Source organism: Theropithecus gelada, chromosome 18 (genome assembly GCF_003255815.1).
Source record: "Theropithecus gelada isolate Dixy chromosome 18, Tgel_1.0, whole genome shotgun sequence".
NCBI classification, from domain to species: domain Eukaryota; kingdom Metazoa; phylum Chordata; class Mammalia; order Primates; family Cercopithecidae; genus Theropithecus; species Theropithecus gelada.
Genome location: NC_037686.1, coordinates 43,069,334 through 43,085,683, shown reverse-complemented (window position 1 = coordinate 43,085,683; position 16,350 = coordinate 43,069,334). Strand labels below are relative to the sequence as shown.

At 36.8% G+C, this 16,350-nt stretch overlaps 1 protein-coding gene across 2 annotated transcripts in view; it reads left to right on the top strand.

Annotated features, from left to right (window-relative positions):
• Positions 1-16,350, top strand: part of ME2 (malic enzyme 2) — a 71,467-nt gene that overhangs the window by 34,392 nt on the left and 20,725 nt on the right. For both annotated transcript variants that reach the window (XM_025365573.1, XM_025365575.1), the window contains exons 4-12: positions 125-274; positions 3,553-3,628; positions 4,722-4,883; positions 5,498-5,601; positions 7,970-8,079; positions 8,191-8,288; positions 8,755-8,868; positions 11,827-11,941; positions 13,472-13,614. In XM_025365573.1, coding sequence (XP_025221358.1) covers positions 125-274; positions 3,553-3,628; positions 4,722-4,883; positions 5,498-5,601; positions 7,970-8,079; positions 8,191-8,288; positions 8,755-8,868; positions 11,827-11,941; positions 13,472-13,614 — 1,072 coding nt within the window. The remainder of the gene's footprint in view (positions 1-124; positions 275-3,552; positions 3,629-4,721; positions 4,884-5,497; positions 5,602-7,969; positions 8,080-8,190; positions 8,289-8,754; positions 8,869-11,826; positions 11,942-13,471; positions 13,615-16,350) is intronic.

Here is a 16,350-nt window from a genome sequence, read left to right as displayed (position 1 = left end):
TTGGGTTTTTTTAGAATGTGATGTGAGCGGGGCTCAATTTCAATTTTAGGTTTAACTTTCATAAGCCAAGACTTTTAATGTAATGCAGGCTGACTGAGACATTATTTACTGTGCTTAATTTCAGATATATCTACATAATGGGAATACAAGAAAGAAATGAGAAATTGTTTTATAGAATACTGCAAGATGACATTGAGAGTTTAATGCCAATTGTATATACACCAACGGTTGGTCTTGCCTGCTCCCAGTATGGACACATCTTTAGAAGACCTAAGTAAGGCTTATTTAAAAAAGAAAACTTGTAAATGGTTATTGAATAAGGAAAACATCATTCCATAACAGCTATTACATTTCTATTTTATATATCTTAGCCGAATCACATTTCCTACCTCACAAAAATGTAATTTTTATTAAAAGTGATTAACAAAAACCCAACATTTTATCTTTGTAAAAATAGCATCATTCATTTCTAATCTTCTTTAAATTATTGTGATTGTTAGAGTAATTATATACTTTTAGAACCTGCCCCCCCACCAAAAAAAGTCTTAATTCTGGTGGGAGAGAATCCAGAATTATTAAAATTTTTGTCAATAAAGCCAAATTAAGAGATTTTTTTTCTCATTTTTTGATCGGTTTTAATTTGTTTGTTTTTTGTTTTTGAGAGAGTCTCACTTGGTCACGCAGGCTGGAGTGGAGTGCAGCGGTATGATCTTGGCTCACTGCAACCTCCGCCTCCCAGGTTCAAGTGATTCTCGTACCTCAGCCTCCCTAGTAGGTGGAATTACAGGTGCACACCACCACGCCTGCTAATTTTTGGATTTTTAGTAGAAATGGGATTTCGCCATGTTGGCTGGGCTGGTCATGAACTTCTTACATCAGGTGATCAGCCTGCCTCAGCCTCCCAAAGTGCTGGGATTTACAGGCACGAGCCACTGCAGCCTGTTCTCCTTTTTTTTTTTTTTAATGAATTTTCATTTCAAATAGTTCTAGCACCTACAAACATTGTAAATGGGAAGAGTACTGAAATGGCAAGAACTGACTGTATTCCTTGAATGAGTCACATGAGCCCCATGAATGTGTTTCCTTGTGTAAAATGGGAATAGCAGGACCTATCAAAGAGCTATTAGAGAAACCAATGTGACAGTTCTTTGGAAAATTATAAGCTCTCTCTCTATATATATATATACACACACACACACGTACATACATGCGCGCACACACACACACGCATGCTGTTTTTACTTAATCTGAGTTTTCTTGTCTTATTCCTCTAATCTATTATTACTTTTCTCAATCCTTATAATATTTTCCCCATGCCCAATTAACACATTCTTCCACGTGTGGAAATTCAAACAATGTATGACAGCTTTTATATTCAGTCTCCTGTCATCTAGTCTAGTGGCTTTCAAACTTTAATGTGTATAAGAAATACCTGTGGGAGTTACTCAAAATGTTGATCTCTGCCAACTTTCCTCTCCTCCCCATCCCCAAGATTTCTGATGAAAAAGAAAAAAGGTCTGGAGGTCCGGATTTTAGTGAGCACCCTCAGTGATTGTGTTGCAGGTATTCCCTGGAAGACACTGAGAAACAGACTGTTCTAACCTATATGCTGCCAACAATTACTGTAACTAAAACATTTCTGTGACATAACCATGCTGTTCAGCTATTTTATAGTTTCCTTATTAGAGTGATTAAAAGATAGAGAGAAACTTGGAAATACTGATGCCTGAGCCCCACCCCCAGAGATTCAGATTCAGTTAGTCTAGACTTAGGAGTTTCACAAAAGAGCCTGGTGTGATTCTGATGTGTACCCAGAGTTGAGAACTGACTTGAAACATGAAGAGCATGGCTTATGTGTGAGGGCAAATACTGTTTATTATTTATGCAATGTATTGTGCTATGGGTTTTTTTGTTGTTGTTGTTCGTTTTGTTTTTGTAGATGGTCATTAAATCTTGGTTGGTTGATTGATCTAAACTTTAAGCCAATTAAATCAGAATCTTTGGAGATGGGACCCTGGCATTTTACAGCGTATCAGATGATTCCATTATATAGCCATGATTGAGATATTGCTGAACTAAACTGATTTGAACTGTAATAGTGGTGCTAAATTTAAGATACCGATGAGACAGTTAAACATAAGATCAGTTTGACAGCAATGAGGATCCGTTGGCCCTCATGTCTGCCTGAACTGTGTTCTTGAACCTGCATTTCTTCTTTTTTTCCTCCTTCTCTTCCTTCTTTGCTTTCTCTTTTGAAATCTGGATTGATTATCTGAATTAGGTAACAACATACTGTGTTTAAAATGACTTTTTTGTTAGCCATTCCACAATTTATACAGATTTCAAAACATGTTTTACATGATAAATATAGTTGACCCTTGAACAACACAGGCGTGAAGGTCCATTTTTACTCAGGTTTTCTTGTCCTTTTGCCACCCTTGAGACAGCAAGACCAACCCTTCCTCTTCCTCCTCTTTTTGATTTTGTTAATAACATTTTCTTTTTTCTAGATTACTTTATTGTAAGAATACAGTGTATAATTCATATGGCATACAAAATAGTGTTAGTTGGCTGGGCACGGTGACTCATTCCTTTAATCCTAGCACTTTGGGAAGCTGAGGTGGGTGGATCACTTGAGGTCAGGAGTTCGAGACCAGCCTGGCCAACCTGGTGAAACCCTGTCTCTACTAAAAATACAAAACTAGCCAGGCGTGGTGGTGGGCATGTAAAATCCCAGCTACTCTGGAGGCTAAGGCAGGAGAATTGCTTGAACCCTCCGTGGCGGGCAGAGGTTGCAGTGAGCCGAGATCATGCCACTTCACTCCAGCCTGGGTGAAAGAGCAAAACTCCAAGTCAAAAAAAAAAAAAATTCTTAGTCAACCTATGTGTTACTGGTTAGGCTTCTGGCCAGTGGTAGGCAACATTAGTAGTTAAGTTTTTGGAAAATCATACAATTTTTGTACGTAAATTTTTATCATGTAAATTTTTGACTTGATTTTCTAACACCCACATTGTTCAAGGGTCAACCGTATATCCAATTTTTGTCAAAAAAATAATATTAAATAAGTAAAAGTAACTTTTCACTTTTTCCTTATGCTTCAGGTAGCTCATCTTTTGTGTGAATTTATTGTAATTTTCTTCTTTCCCTTCCTGCTCCTTCAAATTTCAAATTTTCAGTTTCAGTAAGTTTTAACAGTAGTTTAGTTGGCCTTGTAATGCTCTCCTGCATTGGTGGCTTGCTTCAGATTTTTTTGTTTTTTTTCCTGTTGGTGTATTGAGTTTATTTGAACATGAGATGTGGATATATTTCTTCTTGGGTAAAATGATTGTATCATGTAACAATAATCTTTGTTGCATCTGCTATGAACATTGTAATTACAGTTTGAAGTACTTGAAAATGTTTGAAAATAAACCAATGTGACTTAGGTAAATCTGCTTGGAAATTATACCATGTCTTGATATTTTATTAAAATATCAAAATATTTCAATTATGAACAAAAACTTAGAAACAAAGCTGTTGTGAAATGCAAAGGTGTTTTTGTTCTGTTGCAGGGGATTATTTATTTCGATCTCAGACAGAGGTCATGTTAGATCAATTGTGGATAACTGGCCAGAAAATCATGTTAAGGTACTAATAGTACAACCCTCCTTTTCACAATGTTTTCTCTTTTCTTGTAAATTACCTCTAAATCTCCAAGAAGAGTTTTTCATTGTTGCTCTGATTTATTTTGCACTTATATACATGCAGATTTAGTGCTTTGCAGCTGAGGCGATGATAATAGTAGTAGTTATAAAATGGGCTACCGGTATAGAGTTTGACTCTGAGAAAGAAATTGGAGCTAGAATACAAGGTGAGCCCTGTCGGTATCGGCACCACTGGTGTCTCTTGCCCTCTCAATATCCTTTCCTATTTCACTAATATTATTCTAGGTAAAGAAAATACTTTAAAATACCATAAAAACTTTTGTTTATAATGGTGTTAGAAAAGTTTGATTGTGCCTTTTTTTCTTTTAAATCTAAGATTGAGAACCTTAGCGAATATGAAAGTGTTAAATATAAGCCCTGGCCTATTTAGTTATCTTTCATAAAGTGAAATGTAATAACTTATTTCAAGATCTTTGGGTAGGCTTTTGTAAATTTTATTATAGGCAACAATCTTACCTGCCTTTATACTCCTTTCCAAAATAAACGTTGATGAATGATCATTGGTTTGAATAATCTAGCAAAAATTTGGTCAAATAATTAAACTGACAGTATCATCTTAAGACCTTCCTTATAAGTAGGTATTTTTTTTTTTTGTTCTAGACTTTTTCTTTTCCACAGTTGCTAAGGTTTTTCTTGTTTGGCCTAGGTTATTGTGTTGGAGTACCATACTGTTTATTTCTAAACTCTTATTTTTCTCTTATGGTAATCTCTCCATCTTGTTCATCTCTGCCATATTTAATCTTTCTGAAGATATTTAAGTTGGTCCTTTAGTCAGAAGAATTCTATTCCTAAACCGAAGTCAGAGGGAAATCAAATCTAGTTAATGTCTCATAATAGTCAGAAATCCTAGAATTTTAAGTATGGTTGATTGGTTTATATTGGAAATTAGCCAAGAAACAATTTTGTTTTTAAGAGCAAAGAGTAAATATATGTGAAGTGACTCAATCTTTTTAAAAATGCTTTTCTTTAGTGCCCCATTTTTGACAACTTTTAATTTGCATTTTTTTGTGTTTAAGGCTGTTGTAGTGACTGATGGAGAGAGAATTCTGGGTCTTGGAGATCTGGGGGTCTATGGAATGGGAATTCCAGTAGGAAAACTTTGTTTGTATACAGCTTGTGCAGGAATACAGCCTGATAGATGCCTGCCAGTGTGTATTGATGTGGGAACTGATAATATCGTGAGTAACATCTTTTTCCCCCTTTATCTTCCTCCTGTATTTTTAAAAATTTGTATAGTATCCCTCTTTTGAAAATGATAATTTAAGAAGGGAAAGTTTTATGATTAAATGTTAGTTTTTTTCTTAAACTCCACTTTTAATGTTTATATAAATAATAGTAAATTAAGTCTATTAAAAGTTTCTTGGGCTGGGCATGGTGGCTTCTGTCTGTAGTCCCAGCACTTTGGAAGGCCGAGGCGGGCAGATCACTGGAGGTCAGGAGTTTGAGACCGGCCCGGCCAACATGGTGAAACCCTGTCTCTACTAAAAATACAAAAAAAATTAGCCATACGTGGTGGCACAAGCCTGTAATCCCAGCTACTTGGGAGGCTGAGGCAAGAGAATCGCTTGAGCCCAAAAGACGGAGGTTTCAGTGAGCCAGGATCATGCCATTGCACTCTAGCCTGGGTGACAAGAGTGAGACTGTCTCAAAAAAGAAAAAATAAAGTTTCTTGAAGGGCAATACATTTAAAAAATTGTATTAGTAATTTTTTATTTTGCAATTTTTATTGTATGTGTTTAAACTGATTATATAATATAAATTATTTTATTTTTACATTTGTTTTGTTTTGTAGGCACTCTTAAAAGACCCATTTTATATGGGCTTGTACCAGAAACGAGATCGCACACAACAGTATGATGACCTGATTGATGAGTTTATGAAAGCTATTACTGACAGGTATTTTTTAAAAGTTTTAGTATATGAAATCACTTTTAATGGGGGTGAGGGCGGGGTAAAAACTAAAGTTTTGTTTTGTTTTCCTTTATTTCTTGTGAAGATAAGCAGGAGGCGATTAAATTTTTGAGAACTTTGTTCTACTGGCTGTCTCTGCCTGATTAGATGTGCTGATTTGAGGTGGTACCCATGGTCTGCCTTGCTTTCTTGAGTTACCTGACATTTTGAGGGAAGTCTGCCCTCACTGCTCCTGTCAAACCCTTACTGCTCAGTACCTTTTTCAGCCTTGACCTTCCGGCTCACGCCCACCATTCCACTGAAGCTGTTGTGCAGCTTTCATATTTTAAGTTCTCTGACCATTTGGTCCTCCCACCTCTCTACCTCTTTGCAACATTGACTAAGGTTTTCCCACTTCTGTGTCCTTGAAACTCTCTCTTCTCTTGATTGCTAAACAGCTTCCTCCTAACTTGGTCTTCCTCCCACCTTTCTCTCTCTCTTTTTTTTTTTTTTTTTTTTTTTTTGTTTTTTTTGCCTGTTTGTTTTTTTTTTTTTAATTTGTATAAACCCCCCTTCCTCTTTTTTTTTTCCCCCCCCCTTTTTTCTCTTTTTTTTTTTTTTTTTTTTTTTTTTTGGTCATCTTCACAGGTTCGTGCTGTCTTACTAAATGTGGATAACCACCTAGTCCTCTTCTCTTTCAGCCATGTCAACTATGACCTTTATGCATGTTACTACTAAACCCATAAAAACCCATCTGTAGTCCCCCTGCTCTTCTGAGGCCTGCATTTCTAATAATCAGAATATTCCATCTGGATATTCTGTTGTGTGTGCGTATTCATATCCCACACTGAACTCCTTTCCTTTCCAAACAACCTATCTTCTGTATTCCCACCTTCTATTATTGGCAGTAACATTCATCCTATTGCCAAAACTTTGATCTTGGTGTTATGTTTGACCCTTCTGCCTTCTCCATCAGTCTCCCGTGCAGTCAGATATTCCTCAAATTCAGTGGGTACTACCACTTAAATGTCTCTTGTTTTCCATTACCACAATCTTGCTCTCTCCTTATGTCTCTTCTGAAGTTTTCTAATTCTTCCTCTAGTTTCTCTCCTCTCCAGTTCATCTCCACCTTAATACCAGATTAATTGTTTTGAAACATGTACTTCATTATGTCATTCTTTTGCTTGAAATCTCTCATTGGTTTCCTATTGCCATAGGATAAAGTCAAACTCTTTACCTTAATGATCTAAACCCTGGCCTACCTTTAAAATTGCTGGCATGTAGAAGGTATTTAAAAATTAATTCCTTTTCAGAGTCGAAGTCAACAAGTCTAAAACTGAACTTTATATCTTCCCAGAAATTGTCATCTCTCCTTCTTCCTCTCACTTTCCTACCTTGGACAACCAAATAGTATCTTCTTAGTTATCCCAGTTACCTTGACATTGTAACAGCTTCTTCCTCATTTCCCAGTTGATCCTTATCAATTTCTATTCATCCTAATAGCTCATAATTACTCCTTTTGCTTCCTGCACCTTCTGCTTCAGATCTCTTGTCTTCGTATCACAGTAGCCTCCTAGTTGCTTCTGCCACTCACATCTCTCCCCACACCAATATGTGCTACGTATCACTGGCAGGTTTATCCTTCCTAAAGGGAGTCATATGTGAATTTTTTCCTTTCTTGGCAGCCTTCACTGTTTCTACATGGGATGCAGAAGAAAGTCCCTCTTCTCTAATTTAGCATTAGAGATTCTCCCTTATTTGGTCCCAACCTGCATTAACCAACTTCTCCCTTATCTCTTAATGTAAACCATGAAATGTATAGCCAGACTGTTGAAAATTCAGGGTCACCCTAATAATAGCCTGCTTTTCTTTCTACCTCTTTACTTTTTGTTCTTTCAGGGCCTACCTCCTTTTCAAGCCTTCCCTTACTACTTTAGCTCACCTAAACGATTGACATCTTTTGCTGAATGTCAGTGAACTCAAATAGCAATTATTTTTCAGTTACTTATTTAATATATACTTTCTTGTGTTGCTGTTTAACTATTAATGTAATGAGAATATGCATATCAAATATATATTTTTTGAGTTCAGAGTCAAAGGAAGTGTCTCCTGGACACTTGAAAATAGTTTACATAGATTGATATCCCATGGGTTTATCATGGTGCCACGTTCTTTTTAAACACCTCATACTTTTTTTATTGAATAATTTCTACATTTTGGATCGAGTCTTTTACAGGCTCTGAAATTTTTCAGATGGCCTTAATTGAACTAACATAATACATTATTTTTGAATGCTATTATAGGGAATATTAGGTGGAAAGCTGTTTAATAGTATTATTTTCATCACAACTATTGTGGGTTTTGCTGTTTTTAGATATGGCCGGAACACACTCATTCAGTTCGAAGACTTTGGAAATCATAATGCGTTCAGATTTTTGAGAAAGTACCGAGAAAAATATTGTACTTTCAATGATGATATTCAAGGTAAAGCAAAAAAAAAAAAAAAAAAAAAAACTTTAGGGTTTGGATTCCTACTTTTTAAACATTTTTAATGTGCCCATTTTTTATTTGTAAAACTCTTTGTTTTTCTGATAGGGACAGCTGCAGTAGCTCTAGCAGGTCTTCTTGCAGCACAAAAAGTTATTAGTAAACCAATCTCCGAACACAAAATCTTATTCCTTGGAGCAGGAGAGGTAAGTTTTGTAGGCTTTTTAAAACTTAAGCCCATCCTCTCTTCTAGAATTGGAAAATGGGCAGAATATTGATATTTATAAAAGAGCATAATGACCCTGTAATGTTGTTGAGATAGAGGGTATGAAATCAAGACTTCTTCTGTAAAACAGGTAATTTAAAATATGTTTAGAGAGAATATCACAAAGAATTTTTGTTTGATTCGTAAGGGAAAAATAAACCAAATAGTTTTTATTATAGCATATAATTTTGCTATTTAGAAGGCTATTGGGGGATGTATGTTTTGACTAGTACACAGTTTGGTACTTTTTGTAATGTTGGTTTTCATCAAATATGTTGTGATTCTTTAGCATATAGCATATATATAAGATTATATAAGATTATATGCTATATAATCTTCATATATAAAGTAATTCAAGCATTGCATCATACTCTAGTATATATTGAAATTTATGTTTTGTTGAACAGGCTGCTCTTGGAATTGCAAATCTTATAGTTATGTCTATGGTAGAAAATGGCCTGTCAGAACAAGAGGCACAAAAGAAAATCTGGATGTTTGACAAGTATGGTTTATTAGTTAAGGTAAGGTATTTAAAATTTGGAGAAGCAAAAGAGTGTATTATATTTTTAGTTGGATTTTAAAAATATTATTCCTTAAAATCTTGTTTCTCATTGGAGTCTCCAAATTATACCAATTGGGACCTTCCGTTCTCTTTTTAACAAATGTCCCCAGTCTTGTTGTCTTTTACAAAGAGTCCTGCTTCATATTTAATTAATCTGTATGTTGGCATCAGACTTACTCTTTCTTGCTTTGTTCTCTTGCTCTTAAGAGATCAAATGGCCACTGTACAAGTATGATTGTGTTTGACACTCTTAAAACTAGGTTTTTAATAGGAACTGAGAATTTCCTGATGAAATTACAGTATTGCAGAACTTTTGATATTTGAGCAGAATTTTTTTTTTTTAATTTTCTTAATTTTTTTTGGGGGGGAAGGGGGATGAAGTCTCTCTCTGTCACCCAGGCTGGAGTGCAGCGGTGCGATCTCACCTCACTGCAACTTCTGCCTCCTGGGTTCAAGTGATTCTCCTGCCTGAGCCTCCTGAGGCCACTGTGCCTAGCCATGAGCAGAAATTCTTAACCCTTTGGAGATGATAAGCCCCTGAAGCAATCTAATAAAAATCTATGGACCCTTTCCCCAGGAAAAAAGCATGTGCTCCTGAAACCAATTTATGGATAATAAAGAGCTTATCTCCCAGATTAACTTAGTACCTTTGGGCCTGACTATCTTTGTTGGCATTGATTACCATTTTCACTAGCTTAAGAATGTCATATATCTTCTACTGTGTAACACATTGAAATATAAGTAAACTGTTTCATAGTTAAACCAATCCAGTACACAATGCTATTATATTTTTGTACGTACACATTAAAATATAATGGTATAGCTGTTGCTTGGCATTTATGTCTGTGGAGCAAGCTATCTAAATGTACTTTACTCCAGTTCTAAAATCTTTTCTTCTTAATTAGAACCAGTATTCTATTAGTACAAAAAATAAAATGAAAAATTGACATATGTGAATGAAAAATCTTGAGTGCTTAAACTACATGTAATTTAAAATGTAATAGTAGTTATATACCAGACATTGTTATAAGACTTTACATGTATTATCTCCTTTAATCATCTCAAAAACCCCTGTGAAGTTTTACAAATTAAGAAACCGTTTAAAAGGTCAAGGGAGTTATCCAAAGTCATCAGCTTATAAGTGACGGAGGCAGGATTCGAAACCAAGTATCCTGACTGTGAAGTCTGTGCTCTGAATAATTAAACTGTGCTGCCTCCCAAAGAGGCTGTAACTACCATATTTAACTACCATATTTACTAGTATGTAAGGCACAAGGATAAAACATCACATATTTAGAAGGCTATTGGGGGATGTATGTTTTGACTAGTACACAGTTTAGTTTGGTACTTTTTGTAATGTTGGTTTTCATCAAATATGTTGTGATTCTTTAGCATAGTGGTAGGTCAGGTCTAACACGGTATTGGTAGCTACAATGTGTTTACTTAGCACAAAGTGAGAACCCTGTCCATCTCCATATTCATTATCAGATTATATATTTCTTTTCCAGTGTGCAGGTAGCTTGGCCTATGGGCATTAGGCTTCCAGTGTCTCCTGGTGACCCTAAACACTGCCCTTCATTTTGAAACTTTGAAAACAGTGACTTCTTATGTCACTGTTTGCTCAGCCTGGTTTTCTGAGCTGACTGATGATAGTGTGCTGCTTTTCTAGCCCCTGCAGGTTCTTATCTGGGGTTATCTTGGAGTTCTGATGGAAACACACTTTTTCAGGAGAAGTCTTCTTTTTTACCAAAAGAAGAATATGAACTTCTCAGGTGGTTTTTGCATTCAGTATGTTTTTGTCTGCCTCAGATCTTTGAGAAACTCTTCATTGTTCTAGTCTGTCAGTGGTATCTCTTCTGGCTTTGTGGCACTACTAAGAATTTAACGTTTATGGTTTTTGACCTGGGACTTGGAAAAGAAAACATGTCTCTTCATTCAGCCATCTTTAACCAGAATTCCCTGTTCCTCTTGTTTCTGAACTCTTGGTAGTACAAGTCCGTGGTGGCTGTCTGCAATTCTGAAATCCTAAAGGCTTTGAAATTCCAAAATTTTTTCCGAAATTTATTTTGGTGACCAATCTGATTGCCCTGAACTTACCTAGTAGCAAAACCTGACTCAAACTACAAAGAAGCTCTTGGTAATCTTAACCTTTTGTACTGGATGTGACTATTCGTAAGTTTGTTCAGTTGTGGAGTATCTGTTGGGAGGGAGAATATGTAATATTTGATATATGCCATATTGTATTTATAAAATATGAAAAATTCTCAGCTAGGAGTGGTGGCTCATGCCTGTGGTGGCTCAGCTTCCCACTTTGGGAAGCTGAGGTGGACGGATAGCTTGAGCCCAGGAGTTTGAGACCAGCCTGGGCAACATGGCAAAACCCCATCTCTACAAAAAAAATTAGCCAGGCATGGTGGTGTGCGCCTATAGTTCCTAAACTATAAGTAGTTTAGTGTACCTAAACGACTCTGGAGGTTGAGGTGGGAGGATCACCTGAGCCCAGGGAGGTAGAAGCTGCTACTGCACTCAAGTCTGGGTGACAGAGTGGTACCCCATCTCAAACCAACCAAATTAAATTAAATATGAAAAATTCCTAATTCCAAAACTCATCTACCTCAGATAAAGGATTGTAGGCTTTTGTGCCACAGGGGACTTAGGAAGACCTCATAGAGTAAATGCATTTTTTAGAGGAACTAGAAAGTTTCTAGGAATAATGGGAGATTGGATTTTTGTTTTATATTTGAGTTTATGGACATGATGAAGATAGAATTGGAAGATACAGGTTGAAGAGGAAAGTAAATGAAAATGAAAAGACATTTCTATTGTGGAAACAATGTGTAACTCATAATGATGTCTTTTTATTTCATCCTTAACATGCGTTGACTAAAAAAATACTGTATTTTATCTCAAAATTTAGGGGCGGAAAGCAAAAATAGATAGTTATCAGGAACCATTTACTCACCCAGTCCCAGAGAGCATACCTGATACTTTTGAAGATGCAGTGAATATACTGAAGCCTTCAACTATAATCGGTAGGTAAAGTTATTCTGATAAATAATTTTACTTCCTAACTGTATGTTGCCAGTCATAATTACCATGTAGGATTACTAAAAATGAGTTGGCAGTTTTATGTTTTACCTAGATTTCAGCTTGTACAATGTTTTTCTGTGATAACTTTTTGGTTACCATGCATGAAATTCAGTTACCAGATGTTGCTTTATACTTTTAGGTCCTAGACACTGTGCAGTCGATCATGCTTTGCTTTTAGAGTTGGTATGACTGTTGGACTCAAAACATGAAAAAGACCAAAGCCATTTGCAGATTTTACCAGGGAAATTCTGTGCAGACTCAAAGTTTTCTTGGGCAACAAAGCTGAAAACTTTGAGTGTGACATTACATAGCTGCCATCAGACTATGCCATCATGGCATTACCTTCTCAGCAGAAAATGTAAAAATGTTTAAAAGAGGAGCTATTTAATTTTCTATATAGCTGTAAGTTGTTTTGTTTTCTTTTTTCTTTTTTTTTCCGAGATGGAGTCTCGCTCTGTCGCTCAGGCTGGAGTTGGCTCACTGTAACCTCCGCCTCCCAGGTTCAAGTGATTCTCTTGCCCCAGCCTCACAAGTAGCTGGGATTACAGGGGCCTGCCACCACGCCCAGCTAATTTTTGTAATTTTAGTAGAGACGGGGTTTCACCATGTTGACCAGGCTGGTCTCGAACTCCTGACCTCAGGTGATCCACCTGCCTTGGTGGGTGAGACTCCATCTCAAAAAATAAATAAATAAAAATAAACAACTCCCCATTTTCCCCACCCCCCACCCCCTAACAGCCACCATTCTACTTTTCGTCTCTATGAATTTAACTACTTCATATAAGTGGAATAACATGGCATTTTTCTCTTTGTGACTGGCTTATTTTATTTAGCATAATGTCAAGTTTCATCCATGTAGTAGGTAGCAAGTTTTATCTTCCCAATTAGAGTGATGAAGATAGTCGTATACTCTTTTTAAAAATTGGCTGGGCATGGTGCCTCACGTAATTCCAGCACTTTGGGAGGCCGAGGCAGGCAGATCACCTGAGGTCAGGAGTTTGAGACTAGCCTGGCCAACGTGGCGAAACCCCGTCTCTGCTGAAAATATAAAAATTAGCCAGGTGTGGTGGCACACACCTTTAATCCCAGCTACCTGGGAAGGTGAGGCATGAGAATCACTTGAACCCAGGAGGGGGAGGTTGCAGTGAGCTGAGATTGTGCCACTACACTCCAGTCTGGGTGACAGAGCGAGACTCTGTCTCAAAAAACAAAAAGTTAAAAGAATAAAATTTCCCATAATTTACTATGTGTATAGTAGACAATAAATATTTAAGTGAGAACTTTCAGCATCTTGTTTTTTCTTTTCAGATTTGAGATTGCGTTCTCATAGATTTTGCATTGCTGAGATAGTGCTGTCTTTGTGATGAGATATTACCTGTGTTTTTGTTATTGCAGGCCTATTGTAGAAATGCTATTGATAAGCATTGCTTTTATACCTGTAATGAAGTTGCTGTTTTTCCCTCTTACTACAGGAGTTGCAGGTGCTGGCCGTCTTTTCACTCCTGATGTAATCAGAGCCATGGCCTCTATCAATGAAAGGCCTGTAATATTTGCATTAAGTAATCCTACAGCACAGGCAGAGTGCACGGCTGAAGAAGCATATACACTTACAGAGGTATTACTAATCACATGAATTGATATGTGTATTATTTTCCCTCCACTAGCTTATTAATTATACATTCTTACACAGTTGTTCTAGTGGTTTCCCTAGAGATTACAGCATGCATCTATGGGTGATCAAAGTCTGATATAAATCATTGCTTATGCCAATTATGGGAAACAGGTACTTTATAACTCCATTGAAATGCCCTCACACTGTTTGCATTATTGTTGCAAATTTTAATTTTCTATGTATTTTAAACCCAAAATACATGATTGTTATATTTTACAAAAATTATTCAGATTTACCTACGTTTTAATTTATTTATCACTATTCTTCCTGCAAGTCTGCTTCTACCTAGGATCATTTTCCTTCTACCAGAAGAATTCCTTTATTTAAGTGTAGATCTAATGAATTCTCTTGGTAATTTATTTTGCCTTCATTTTGAAGGATATTTTCACCGTGCATAGAAGTAAAAGTTGGTAAATACTTGAGCATTTTGAAGCTATTTTACTGTTTTCTGACTTTTGTTTTGTTTTTGATGACATATCATTGTCTTAGGTTTTTAACAGTTTGACTACGGCAGACCTTTGGGTGGCTTTCTTTGTATTTATTCCACATGGGGATTATACTGCTCCTGAATCTGTGGCTTGATGTCTGTTTTTGTTTTTTGTTTTTTCTGTTTTGAAAAAATACCAGCCAGTATCTCTGCTTTGGCCACATTCTCTTTCTCCTCTTATGGGACTCTAATTATATGGTCAGAGATATATCTCACATATCTTTTACACTGTTTTCTATATATATTATCCCTCTTGCTCTCTGTGTTTCAATCTGGTGATTTCCTTTGGCCCTATCTTCCAGTTTGCAGATTCTGCGTTCAGCTATGCTCATCTGTTGTTAGGTTCTTAATTTTAGTTACTGTGTTTTTTTCATTTGTAGAATTTCTGTTTTATCTGCATAGTAATTTATTATTTAGTAACAGACTTAAAATCATGTACTGTAGAAACAATCAATTTCTAAATATTGCCTTTTTGTACTGACATTTCATGAAACGTTTCTTTTTACTCTCTTCTAATGCGTCATCACCATCAGTGTTTGTCTTTTCTAGGGCTGTTTTTTTTGAGTCATCTGACAGCTGTGGAGAACAAATTTTTATTTACATCCAAACTGTTTAAGATTGACTACTTTTAGATCTTTGACACTAGCATGGGTTATAGCCCAATTAGAAATATCGGCCTACGGGCGCGGTGGCTCAAGCCTGTAATCCCAGCACTTTGGGAGGCCGAGGCGGGTGGATCACGAGGTCAGGAGATCGAGACCATCCTGGCTAACATGGTGAAACCCCGTCTCTACTAAAAATACAAAAAACTAGCCGGGCGTGGTGGCGGGCGCCTGTAGTCCCAGCTACTCGGAGGCTGAGGCGGGAGATTGGCGTGAACCCGGGAGGTGGAGCTTGCAGTGAGCCGAGATCGCGCCACCGCACTCCAGCCTGGGCGACAGAGCGAGACTCCGTCTCAAAAAAAAAAAAAAAAAAAAAATAGAAATATCGGCCTATAAATCACTTGACATTTGGGTTTTTTTCCTACCAGTCTGTAAGGATGTAGTTGTAATCTCCACAATTACTTTCTATATTGTTCTGGTAAGTGATCTAACTGGCTCTAGGAAGTGATTTTTAAAGGCTTGTTTACAATGATGTCTAGCAACTGTAATTGCTAGATTACATCCTTGAGATTAAGTAATAAATCTGTGATACATTTTTTAATCTTCACTCCTTTAAAAAAAAGATTTTTATAATAGAAAAATATTATAGTATATGTCTTAAAAGCTAAGGATTCTTTTAAAAATATAACCACAGGGCCGGGCATGGTGGCTCATGCCTGTAATCCCAGCACTTTGGGAGGCCGAAGCAGGCGGATCACGAGGTCAGGAGATTGAGACCATCCTGGCTAACACGGTGAAACCCCGTCTCTACTAAAAATACAAAAAAAATTAGCCGGATGTGGTGGTGGGTTCCTGTAGTCCTAGCTACTTGGGAGGCTGAGGCAGATGAATGGCATGAACCCAGGAGGCGGAGCGTGCAGTGACCTGAGATCGCGCCACTGCACTACAGCCTGGGCGACAGAGCAAGACTCTATCTCTAAAAAATATATATATACACACACACACATATATGTGTATGTATATATGTGTGTGTGTATATATATGTATAACCACAGTACTGTTATACCTCATAATTTGAACAATAATTATATCTTGTCATTTAATTTTTTTTTTTTTTTTTTGAGACAGGGTCTCCCTTGGTCGCCCAGGCTGGAGTGTAGTGGCACAGTCATAGCTCACTGCAGACTCCAATTCCCGGCTCAAGTAATCCTCTTGCCTCAACTTCCTCAGTAGCTGGGACTACAGGCAAGCACCACCATACCCAGCTAATTTTTTAATTTTTATTTTTGTAGAAACAAGGTCTTGCTTTGTTGGCCAGGCTGGTCTCAAATTGCTGACCTCAAGTGATCCCCCTGCCTCAGCCTCCCACAGTGCTGGGATTACAGACATGAGCCACTGTGTCCCACCTAATTTCTTGAATATATGAATTACAATTAAAATTTTCTGATGGTAACAAATATCTCACCCATTTTTATTATCTATCTTTTGTTCTGTCTTGGTTATCAGGTTTGTTTATAAGGCTAATTTGTACTTTGTTTTTTGTTTTGTTCATTTTTTTGTTTGTTTGTTTGTTTTGTTTTTCACCTGCCT